Raw genomic sequence first — 12329 nt, forward strand, 5'->3', positions numbered from 1 at the left:
TTAACCAACAATCTTATTTCTGTGAGGCAGTAGTTACAACTATCATGCCACTCTGCTGCCTAATACTTGTTTAGACCAGCTGAAGAGACGCAGCAACATGCTTCAATGGTGGAGGCGCTTTCAAATACAGCATTTTGGCACTTTTATGCAAGGCAACTTACTGGTAGCTTCTTCCACCATTGAGGAACCATGTAGGACAGTGTGTCCAGCTCCAGCCCTCAACGACTGCTGTCGTGCAAGTTTTACATGTTTCCTGATTCAAATGCATGGATCATCATCAGCTTGACATCAAGGTCTCCACCAGTCGTTTAATGGACACATTAACTGGAATCAGCTGTGCTGATGCAGCAAAACATCTAACACGGACAGAACAGCGGCCCTCGAGGACCGGATTTGGATAACATTGATGTAGGAATTGTTCGTTCACCTGATTGTGGGGGAACATAGGCGATTGTACAAAAGCCACAATGAAGAACTTGAGACCTGTTTAGGACCATTTGTTGGTTTATTAGCTTATTCTGCCCAATCGTTCTCATAGTTTCTGAAAATACCAAATAAATGTATGCAGAGGTGTCAAGTAACGAAGTATTTGTACTTCGTTACCTTACTTAAGTAGAAATTTTGGTTATCTATACTTCACTAGAGTAATTACTTTTCAGACGACTTTTTACTTTTACTCCTTACATTTTCACGCTATTATCGGTACTTTTTACTCCTTACATTTTAAAAACAGCCTCGTTACTCTATTTCATTTCGGCCTTTAAAAAAAAAACTATCCAGTTAAATTGCTCCATCCGGATAGAGTGAATTTGGTTGTGGTTGTTTCAGATGTTCTTGTCCAGTTTTGATCTTACATCCGTTCCCTCAGATTCCTGCAACTAAACTTGGATGTACATTCCAATAAAGGTTAGGATAAATGATAACATGCCTCTGATGTTTGACTTTTTGCACCATTACAATACTTATAGGCAACTAGTCATCATATCTCCTGCTCTCTGAAACACATGTTAATGCTCAATAGTACACATATATGGTTCTTTAATATATTTGCATTATACTAAGATACATTCATTTTCAATGGCTTTTGTCCTTAATGGCTTTTTTCCCCGTTACATTACTTTTACTTTTATACTTTAAGTAGTTTTGAAACCAGTACTTTTATACTTTTACTTGAGTAAAAAACTCTACAGGAGTATTTTTAAACTCTAGTATCTATACTTCTACCTGAGTAATGAATGTGAATACTTTTGACAACTCTGAATGTATGCAATTGAGCAGTTTACAACAACTTTAAACTCATCAGCAATGCCCTGCTCCACAACAACCACAGCTAACTATCGGGTCCACGCTGGGCAGCTGAGCCACCTTACTGAAGAGCATGTCAGCAGTGAGAACCAGGCTCTCCTCTCCTGGTGCCGTAATTGATCCTACCACAGCAGAACTGAACTGCTGTCTCCAGTGTGCCCCTCTATTCCTGTGTGCTGCTGTTCAGGGGAGTGTTTTTGTTGGCCACGCAATGCAAGACGCAAGCAGAGTCTGTTGTGAGTTTGAGATGTCATTTAAAAAAAGTGGCTAATCCTCAAGGGAGAAGGAAAATTCGTACGACATACGAAGCCACAAAAGGTTTATTTGAGGATGTAACTGTGCTCTTGAACTCCTTAACCCGACTTGGTATTTCATATTACTTCCATGGTCTGAGCTTGAGTTCTGTGGTCTAATAAAGCGAGCTCAGCGATCGCTTCTTTGGAGACTTAAATGCATGCTCCCTGTTACAGTCTTCTCCGTATCTGATGCAGAATAACTTCACTATTGTATTCACCCAGACGACAGACTACTCAGCTCCTTCACCACCTCAGTGAAACTTTAATATCTCTACGTCACCTTGTTTTGTACAAATGTTGGCGCGCCAGACAATACGATCCTAAACACATGGAGAACTGGATGTGTCGTCTCAACACCCATCTCCCCTCACTGTTAATATCAAAGACATCATTAGCATCATGTTGTGGAAAGTGAGTGTTGCTATTTTCCCCTCGTCGTCCCTCAGTGTTTGTGTAATGGAGCTCAGCCTTTTCCGGTTATTGTGTGAGAGCTTGAGAGCTAAAGAGCAGGGAGGGTGGGGGTTAATGTGCGTGGCTGAAGTCTGACAGAACAGGCAGCATAAATATCTGGGGCACACAAACACACAATTATGTGCACAAAGCTCATAGATTGAAATCTGCTGGAGGGGAATCAGCTTGAGAAAGAAGAGGCCTCACAGTGTAAATACATCGATAGAAACGGGATAAAAGTATAAGAGTAATCGAGACGGTCTCCTGTATCTGTCATTCCAAGTAAAGTAGATAACATTTTCATCAACTGTAACGCGTACTGCACTCGTGAAAGTGAAACGTCGCTGACAAAGACGAGATGAAGGGAGGATTCAAGGAAAGTCGTTTCATAGGGAGTTGTGGCTTTGGACAACTAATCCACCAAATCCAGGTCACTTCCATCATCCACTTCCACGCAAGTACTCGCAGACAAACCCGTACAGTCGCCCATCCCATCCCACCCGCAGCCGCTCTGGATCCCATTTTAATCAACAGAAAGCAAAAGGACGCAATATGTTGGGAGTAAGCAGGAGGAAGGGATGTGAAAGGACACAAGGTTTTGACCTAATGCTGTGCAACAGACGAGAGGAAAATAGTTGGAGAGAAGAAACACTAGGAGATGAAGGCAGGAAGAGTGGGAGGAGGGAGGGAGGGAGGGGGGGACCCAAAATAGAGTGACGGCGAGAAGAGGAAGGCAAGAACGAGGCCTTGAGCAGGGGAAGAGAAGAGGCTGTCCAGCTAAGACAAAGAAGTTGGGAGGAAAAAAGAGAAAGATGAGTAGCAGTGTCAACACACGTCACACTCCCTTCCTCTCTCAAGGAAAACACTGCACTCCACCGCTCTGTGTCTATCTCTCACTTCCTCCTCTGTCTGAGACTCCTTAAAAGCTGAGGGAGAAAGCAAGACAGTAGAGCGAGGAGACTGACAGGGTGGGACTTGGTGGGACGGGGGGGACATGTCAGAGACAAAGCAGAAGAGATGGAAGAGAGCAGAAAGTCAAAGTGAGGTGACGGAGGCTCAATGGGAGGTAAAAGAGATGGACAGAGTGAGGGATGAGGAAGGAGAGAGCAGACCTCCTGTGGATCATCATCTGCCACCTCCATCCGCCCCTGTGCTGTTACACCAGCGTGTTGCTCCAATTCTTAATCGCTGTTAATCCCTCAGCCACCCATCATCTCTCTTCTCTGGCCTTCCCATCCCTCATTCCACAGCACCCTGCTACATTAAAGCTAGAGCTGACACAAAGGATTACAGTCGTCACTGATGAATCTATTGCTTAGTTTTTGAATTAATTAAATCAAAAACTGTATGGCTGGAAACTTTGTCCACTTGTAGTAATAATAATACATTACATTGTATTCATTGGTGCATTTCGAACACCCAAGGACACATTATAGAAAAAAAATAAGTCCAAAAGTAGCAAAAGGAATTAAATAAGAAATCAAAATAAAAACATTGTAGATTTTGTCATTTCCATTAGAAAATGTTAACGATCACCACGTCACATTATTGATTTTCCACATGTATAAACACTGCATGCAGGAAAAAAAAAAAACAAAAACAACAAATGACTAAACTGAAAAAAGGTAATAATCTGTTTCACTTGATAAATGCTTCCATTTGTCCTTTCGCCTTTCAAGCCTGGAGGGATGTAACAGCACACACATAACAGCACTGAAGATGCACAAGGAATAATAAATAAAATGAAATAAAAACCACAAGGGCAAAATCAGCATTTTAAAATAAAAGCAGGATTGACCTTTTGGTTTTTATTTTATCTTACTGGTTTCTTAAGAAACTGACAAAGTTTTAATGGAGAACTTTGAATCCTCCATAAAAGTGTTTATATATATATATATATATATATATATATATATATATACACACACACACACACACACACACACACACACACACACACACACAGACACACACACACTTATGTATGTATGTATGTATACACACACACACGAACCTCCAATGCCACTGTTATCACTGTTATCAATTGGTAACTCCCTCTTGCTCACGAAAATGATCAACTTGGACGACTCCCATAAATCTGCTGTTGATGGCTATCACTTTCCGAGAAGAACCACTTGGAACCAGTGATCAGAACATACCGTGAGGGCAGCCGAGGTCACAGCTCTGAGTCGAGACGTTAACCCGGGGAAACGGAGCTGTGTGTGGACTCACCGGTGAAGAGGTCTCCGTTGCTGTAGGCCTTGCCGCGTCCCTCCTCATCGTTGGGCACGGCCGACACCTGCTTGGCCGAGGTGCAGCCCATGGCCTCAAACTCTGAAAGCTCTCCTCATCGCACTCACACCTGTGCAAGGACAGAGAGGAGACCTTTTATACTCACCACAAACACAATAACATGCACACAAACCCCTCGTAAGAAAAAAAAAAAAAAAAACACCATTCTCTCCTCAAAAGCTCTCCACAGTTGGATCTGTTTTTATGACGTGCAGTCACACTAACATGCATGCTAATATCCTCAGTTACAAATCAATGAGCATATTAGTGTCCACATTTTGAGCAACTTCCCTGTTTTGCTCTTATTCTGGACTTGTCCCCGTCTACATTTGTAATTCAGACACTATGAACTTTATCAGCACTGAATATTCAGAATAGGTTCAAACATTTACATACTCTAGCATCCAAATCTGATGAGCAGTCCAAGTAGCAGATGTGTCTGAAATCAGGAGAAATGTTTATGAATGCAACGCAACATAAATCAGCAAGTAATGCATCACATTTTCTCACAATCGTGACAATCAAATCAGAAACAAAAAGCTAAAACACCTGTTTGTGTTTGCTTTTCCATGAAAAAGAATCCCCATGTCAACAGACCGAGGGTTACATACTCAGGGGTAAAAAGTTAAGCATTTGTATGGAATAATTAGCAAGTTGTGAATATTAAACCTGAGATAAGATTGAGACAGATATCAGCAGTGATCTAAGAAAACCAACCCCTCCTCAACCTTGGTAGGGTTATAAGAGTCCATCATTATACAGTCAGAATTATTATTCACAAATTATTCAAGACGTGTTGACCAGGTCAAAATTTCGGCTTCACCCCCAGTGATGTTCTGTAGCTCACAATCTTCCTGGAATTGTCCACCCTTTACAGACTAGAAAAAGTTAAATCATAAAGCAAAGCACCAACAAATGTAGCACATTAAACACCAAACATCAACTGTCAAGCACGGCGTAGGAGGGGTGATGATTTGGGCTTGTTTTGCAGGCATACGACCTGCACGCATTAAAGCCGACGAGACCCCATTCAGACCTTGAATTAAAATGCATCCGAGGAGACGCGATCACAAGTGGTCAAAGCTAAGTTTTGAACATGTTCCAGGATGGATGCAGATTTGATCACTTTGAAAACATTCAGCGGTGGTCTAGGAGATGTCTCCACACACTGAAGTTTGCACTGGATCTCTCATGTTGTCTGTACACCCCGAGTTGTAGCTTATTGTGCATATACTTTGTTGAATAGAGCTTGAAAAGAAAAAAGTTTGTGGCAAATCTTCATGTTATTTCCAGCTTCTTCTTTTTTTCCTTCTCAGTTGCATTTACTTATTTCCAGCTGCTTGAAAACACCACATTTGGTGCTTTCACGCAAAAATGATTTTTATTTGCATATAAAGTGGAAAGGACCGATCCAATCACTCAGGGAGGCATTTAGGTACATACCGGTGCTTTAATGCCAGGCGTGAACACAGGCCAAGCGCTGATCACTTGAGATCGGACCTCTCTCAGCGCATATTGATGCTAGATCTGAAGGATTCTTGAATGAACTCCCTTGTATGTTTTTGAGTCAAATATCCTGCTGTGACAGAGAACTAAAACTAGGCTGAAACTGAGTCATCAACAGGACAAAGATGGCAAAGACAGCAACAAATCTGCAACAGAATGGCCGAACAAGAATAGAGTTGACATGTTGGCCGAGTCAAAGTCTCGGCTTCTCCCCCACTGATGTTCTGCGTCTCACGAGAGCCGTCCGTAAACAAGTGCCCTGAAACCTAAATGAATTGCGGTAACACTGAAAAGAAGAGTGGGACACGATTCCCTCATTTACACATTCCTTTTATTTAGATCAGCCGATGCAGAACAGAAGCAACAACTATCATAATGGATGCTACCCCTGCCAGCCCATGAACTCCTCACTTCACCCCCCCAATTCTCGTTTTTGTTAATCATGCAGAATGGCGATGAAAGAAATCTCAGACCTTGAACCTTCTTCCACAGCAAGAGAGAACAATAACACGACAAATAATTACTCAACAGTACCATGGTGGTGCATCCAGCTATTGAAACATGGTTTGTCATATATTGAGATAAATAATGTGTAACACTACAGCGTATGTATTAACATTCATCTCATTTGATAAGGACCAGGTGATTTTTGTCTTGATATGAAAAAATTTAGATCAGAGAGGATGTACTTTGTCTATTTTTTGTAAAATTAATGCACACAGTGGAAGACAAAAAGCAGAGAAGCAAAAGGGTAAAACGTATAAAAGCTTAAAAAGGACTAAAATGAGAACTGCAGTTTTAACTCCCCAAGATCATAAAAGGTGCAATAACTTTTATGCTTAATTATATAATTTTTTTTAAAAGATTCATGCCATTTTGCTTTAACCGAATAAATGCTCGCATTACTAAAATGCATGAATATTGAGAGAGAACTAACAGTAAAACCTTCCTGCCGTGCAGGAAACAGCTGTGCAACATCACTGTCAGTCAATCACATAAATGCACACACGGTTATACTTGTGACAGGATGGGTGATCTCCATGTCACTCATACATGCCACCACGCTGTTATTGACAGAGCCCGTCTGACTGCTGTCAGTTAAAAAAAAAAAATACAAATGCACACACACACTAAAGCACAGACGATGATTACTCATCACCAGAATGAAATCTGTGGCACTGGAACATGTGTGAAAGAAGGAAGAGGAGGGCTTTTTGAAGCTAGTTTGAGACAAAAAGGCGACATGGGTCAAGAGAAGCAAGGACAGAAAGGTGGGACAAAGAGAGGACAGAGGGAAAGATGAGTGCAGACCTTCAAAAGAGAGCCGCACACTCCTCCTCCCTCCTTCAGAGCGTTTGAAGCTGACAGGAGGTCGTTGTTTACTCCCGCGTGCACACTGTGGCCAACCGGCCTCCAGCTCCCTCAACAAAGCGCCAGGTGTACACGACGCAGGGAGTGGCTAACACGTCCATCCTCCCAGGCAACCTAAGCTTGAATTTGTTTCCAATTTCTTAATAGAGTACACGTTTGACTCCATCATCTTTTAAAGCTGTCCTAAATATGCCAGACGTTTGTTCAGTACAGGATGAAGTTAATATAAAGTATATGAATCTTTCAGAGGTCTCCAGGTGAAAGAAAGACGTTAATCTTTGGAGCTTGATTTTACACGTGCATTTCAGTTATTTCAAGGGAGCAGCTTGACACACTCACACACGAGCGTTTAAACAGTAGATGCCTGTGGTGTAACCTGTGGGGTGAGCACGAATCCTCGTCTGGAGAGCAGCTTATCAGCCTGTTCCAGGCAGACTGGGACACTTATTGCTACGACGACGACTCTAAAACTGCTCAGTAACGTCTCACACTCGTAAACCCACAACCACATGCCGTCTGAAGCACATTGTCATAAAAGACACAAAAATAATCTCTTCAAGCATAATCTGCTCGTCTTGAACGAGCCACATAAAATGAGGATCCTGTGCCAAGCAGGGCCGAGTGTGCACCCATTAATGTGCATCGGTGCGTTTAACCCTTCAGATATTTACAGTATGGGGAAGCAGAGAAGCAAAAACCAAGGAGTGGTAGAAAAATTAGGATCCCCCGCCTCCCCCACCAAAAAAAAAAAAAGCCAATGAGAGAGAGAAGCAGCAATGCAGCGAGAGAACAGTGAAGTCTCTCTTCACTACAGGCGATTAGAGGAGGACTGAAGTGAATATTGAATTAGGAAAGCGTGGAAACTTCCTTCTGAAAACCACAAGGGGAGGCGCATTGAGAAATGTACGCAGTCTTGATAAAGGCGAAGTTTCAAAGGGTCTCAAGTGTGTGGGCAAGATCTGCTTGAAGGGCGTTGATTTGTGTGTATTGAAACATCACATGTGAATAGGAGCAGGATAAAAATAGAGCAAGTAGACCCAGAGCTGCTGTTGTGTGCAGGGATAATGCTAGGCTGTGTGGATCTGTATGCTGCTATTACTTGGGTTACAGCTTGTAGGCGGACTATTACAAAGCCAAACACACCTATAAATACACACCGGGGAGGCCTTTGAAAAGGCACCAGGTCACAGACTGTTTAATGGCACAAAAACCTACTAATGCTGAAATTCAAGGAGATGGGTGTTTTGGAGAGCAATCCTGCAAAAATACGGGTTAAGATGCTTGTTTACAGCCCAGACTGTGTACTCCAGGAATCTTGTTTCTCAGGACTCAAAATGCCTTTTAGAAAAAAAAAATCCAATCATTTTCAGAAAAGTATACTTTCAGTTTTCCTTCAGAGAAAAATTCAAAACTGTGTTTGTATCCCTTTCTTTTCTTGGGTTGTTTTTTTTACCTATTTATATTATTCTGAAAATGACTAAAAGGATCCAGCATCAGCAGAGAACATTTTCCTAGACCCACAATTTGCAGAAAGTTTGCAAACAAAGATCAACCCCTGCAATAAAAGAAACTGAGGGATTGGGAGCCCTTGTTTGCATCATCCCGCTCTCTTTTTGCATGTGCTTCACTGTGCAATGAGATCAGTGCATGAACTTTTAGCCTTGGCAATTCCATTTGAAATAGGACTTCCCATAAGTACCGAGAGTACCGAGCCCTACCCAGTGTGAGACTCTGTGCCACAAGCAAGACCACAGCGGGGCGTTGCTCAGTGTGAAGTTAACCTATAAGCCAGCTGGACGCCGCCGCGCGGAGCTCGCCTACTCCTGTAAGCTGAAGTGTGTCAATGGGACCAGCTTAGTCTGGCAAGTCAGCCAAGACACTCATGCCAGTCATCATCCCATCTTACACACAAACATAAATGGAGCCAAAAGGATCTGATAAAAATCCTACATGCGAGAGGGATAAAATTCTTAACTGGCACACAAGCAGCTCAGGATCTGTGAAGCTCACTCCAGATGCTTAACACCCATTTTATGGGAATTCAAAGAAGCACACAAACTCAGGTGACATTTGTCAACTTACATGCTTGACACATTTCTTACTAAGCTTCTACAAAAATTGGCAGAGTCTTCTTCACCTTGAAGTGTGTCCCGGCATTACTGGGCTCAGAAAAACACAAAACACCATTTTTAAATGCAGGTTGAAAGTATATATGGCATCCTCAGCACACAGAAAATACTCAAACCCTTACGATGAATGGGATTTCGCAAACACGGACTATTCCCCATGCTCGCGTGACCGCGCTCGTAGTTGTGTGAAAGCAGCCTTTACAAGTCCGTTTTTCAAAGGAGGAACTCATAAAAAGGACCGTGGAGGGAGAAGTGCATGTACATACTTGCATCAACATGCATTGAGCTCACAGGTTGAGCAGTGTGCAGCGCAAACGCTTTTTTTTCAAAGACGGGGTGATGCCAGAGGCGGAACGATCGACCACAAAGCCTGAAAAACTGGCTGAACAGAGGTGTAAGACCGCAGGGTCACAGATGAAGGTTTCTGTGAAAGAGTTCGTTTTTTTGTTTGTTTGTTTTACAAAATAAAAATGAAACTGTTACCCTTTAAGGCATTTTACAGAGTAGGGTGTAAGTGTGATGAAGAACTGAGGTATCAACCCTGAGGGAGATTTGTAACTCCCAGGAGGTAGTCAGTCTTTTTTTCTTTGGTTAAGGAAGTTCACGGGCGAGTGAACTTAAATGATCTAAGCTGTAGTTAAGATAAGCTGGTCATGTTCTCTAAAACATTACAGTTTCAACGTCTCCTATTATCTTCATTAGCATAGGACATACTGACCACGCTCTACGAAAGGGAGATAACTCTTCCATGCATCTCTTGAGAACACTTTTTGTTTTCTTTTACAGCTGAAGAACATTGTAATTCATATAAATGAGGTCAACAGGGTGTAAAGTAATATTTTATATTAGAGCTAGAGATACTGCAATACCTATTTTTAACTATCAGATAAAGATGACACACTTTCAATATCAGCTGTTATTGAGTACTGATTCTATACCAGCCATAAACTAAAAACTGTTTTTAAAATTGATATGCACTATTAACCATGAATGACAGTCAGATGATAATCACCGAAGCATAATTTCCATTTCTCTGAGATGGCAGGTCTTCATTCAACTACTGCGGATCCAAAATGTTCAATTAAGTGGCAAAATCAAACATTTTCAAGGACCAACAAGGGCTGGTCATGCAGGATAATAAATTCCACGGCTGTGTCTGTCAATAAGCCCTAAAGCAGTGCTTCTCAATCCTGGTCCTCGAGTACCACTGTCCTGCATGTTTTAGATGTTTCCCTGCACCAACACACCTGATTCTAATTAAAGGTCCTCATTAGCTTGTCACCAAGGTCTGCACAACTCTGTTGATGACACAGGTACTTGTATCACGGTGTGCTGAAGCAGGGTAGCAACATGCAGGACAGTGGTACTCGAGGACCAGGATTGAGAAACACTGCCCTAAAGTATACGGAGCCATTACAAAACATAAGAACACATTAGGTGAAACGTTTAATGTACTTTTATTAGCACAGATTTGGAAGAGCTGCAGTTTCACCGCAGCAGATCTACGTCACAACAACCCATATCACCGAGCAGACAGACTCTAGTACAACACTGATATCACTCTGACACCAGATGTCCAAGAGTCTGCTCCAGCACAGACTGTTACACTGTCACTAGTTCCCAGCAGGTTGTGTGTGTGAGGTACGACACAAGATCAAACAGGCTGGCAACACAACACCGGACTAGTATCTGATATTCAGTATTAGTATCTGATGTATCAAAGTGCAGAAAATCTCTCTTCTGTACTGCAGATAATGGCTGCTGATCCAGTGATAGGAATTCCTAGATTTTCCCACAAACATTCATATGAAAGTTTAATTTAATTTAATGCAAGAATGTTTTTTTGTTTACCTAAAGTATTAGTGAAGTGCTGCCAAAATATAAACAATGTGGCAAAATCTTATAGTGTCATGTGATATTTACTCTATACTAGGGTTGTGCGATTAACCGATTTTAAATCTAAATCGGATTTATTAATCAAGACGATTTAAAAAAAAAAAAAAAGGAAAATCGGAAAATCGATTTTCCTTTTTTGCAGCTGGCTGCATGAGTCTAGTCATCTTTGTTTGGTCAAGAAAATTGTAAATGTCACTTTACTAAACTCAAGGAGGATTTACAGTATCTTTCAATTGCACTTCATTCCCAATAGGGAAATTTGTTTGCTATTTTTCTTTAAAAATAAAGATAAAATATTTGAAACAATTTATTCCATTGTCTTTTGTAGTTTTACCAAAAAAATCGAAATTGAAAATCGGGTTTTCAGAGAAAAAAATCTGGATTTTATTTTTGTCCATAATCGCCCAGCCCTACTCTATACACACAAAAACTGTATGTAGCAACAGCAAATAAACCTAAAACTGCCTCCTGACCTTGTGATGGAGAATCGTTGCTGTGTTCTGCAGGATGTCAAGTACGTCTTTGATGCTCGCTGTGACAGAACAGAGTTTCAGTACAACTCCTGCGCCAGCGTACCATAATATTTACTCCAGCCAGACAGCAAAATGCTTCAGCTCTCCTCTTGTCCCAGTTTAAGCAATACATCGGCTTGACAAGCCTGGGAAGCAAAGTCACACTAAAATCCAAAGAGCCAGTAGACAATAAAGGCCTCCCTTGAGAAGTCCACTGTCGCTAGAAGGGCAGGTCTTCGCTCTTTTGCACTGCCGTTGTGCAGCTCCGTCCTCGTTCCCACTGTTGTAATGTGACTGATTAGTGATCATGACGGCGTGAGGTGAAGGAAAAACACAGTAGGAAAAAGAGGAGGCAGATCTCCCACAGAAGCGCCTCCATCCTGTTGAGTCAAACTGCAGCCCGACCATGTGACTAGCAATGAGAGGCACACTGCACATGGATAAAGCATGCTCTGGTAAAGAAACAGCAGCAGCTTTGAGACCAGTCGTTACGTGAACATAGCAAGGGAGCACTTTTGTTGTTTTTAACTCAGAGCCTGTAAAAGCAGAGCTAAAATTATTAGGACTGCATG

General features: G+C 41.8%; 1 protein-coding gene across 3 annotated transcripts in view; it reads right to left on the reverse strand.

Moving 5' to 3' along the window:
• The window catches only part of zgc:92140 (uncharacterized protein LOC447854 homolog), a 30798-nt gene that overhangs the window by 13605 nt on the left and 4864 nt on the right, over positions 1 to 12329 (reverse strand). For 2 of the 3 annotated variants that reach the window (XM_061737658.1, XM_061737659.1), the window contains exon 2: positions 4284 to 4413. In XM_061737658.1, the coding sequence (XP_061593642.1) occupies positions 4284 to 4374 (91 nt within the window). In that variant the 5' untranslated portion in view covers positions 4375 to 4413. Of the gene's footprint in view, positions 1 to 4283; positions 4414 to 4739; positions 4783 to 12329 lie in introns of all 3 variants that reach the window. The other variant, XM_061737660.1, reaches the window with a different exon arrangement.

The sequence above is a fragment of the Cololabis saira genome, chromosome 13 (genome assembly GCF_033807715.1).
Source record: "Cololabis saira isolate AMF1-May2022 chromosome 13, fColSai1.1, whole genome shotgun sequence".
NCBI classification, from domain to species: Eukaryota; Metazoa; Chordata; class Actinopteri; order Beloniformes; family Belonidae; genus Cololabis; species Cololabis saira.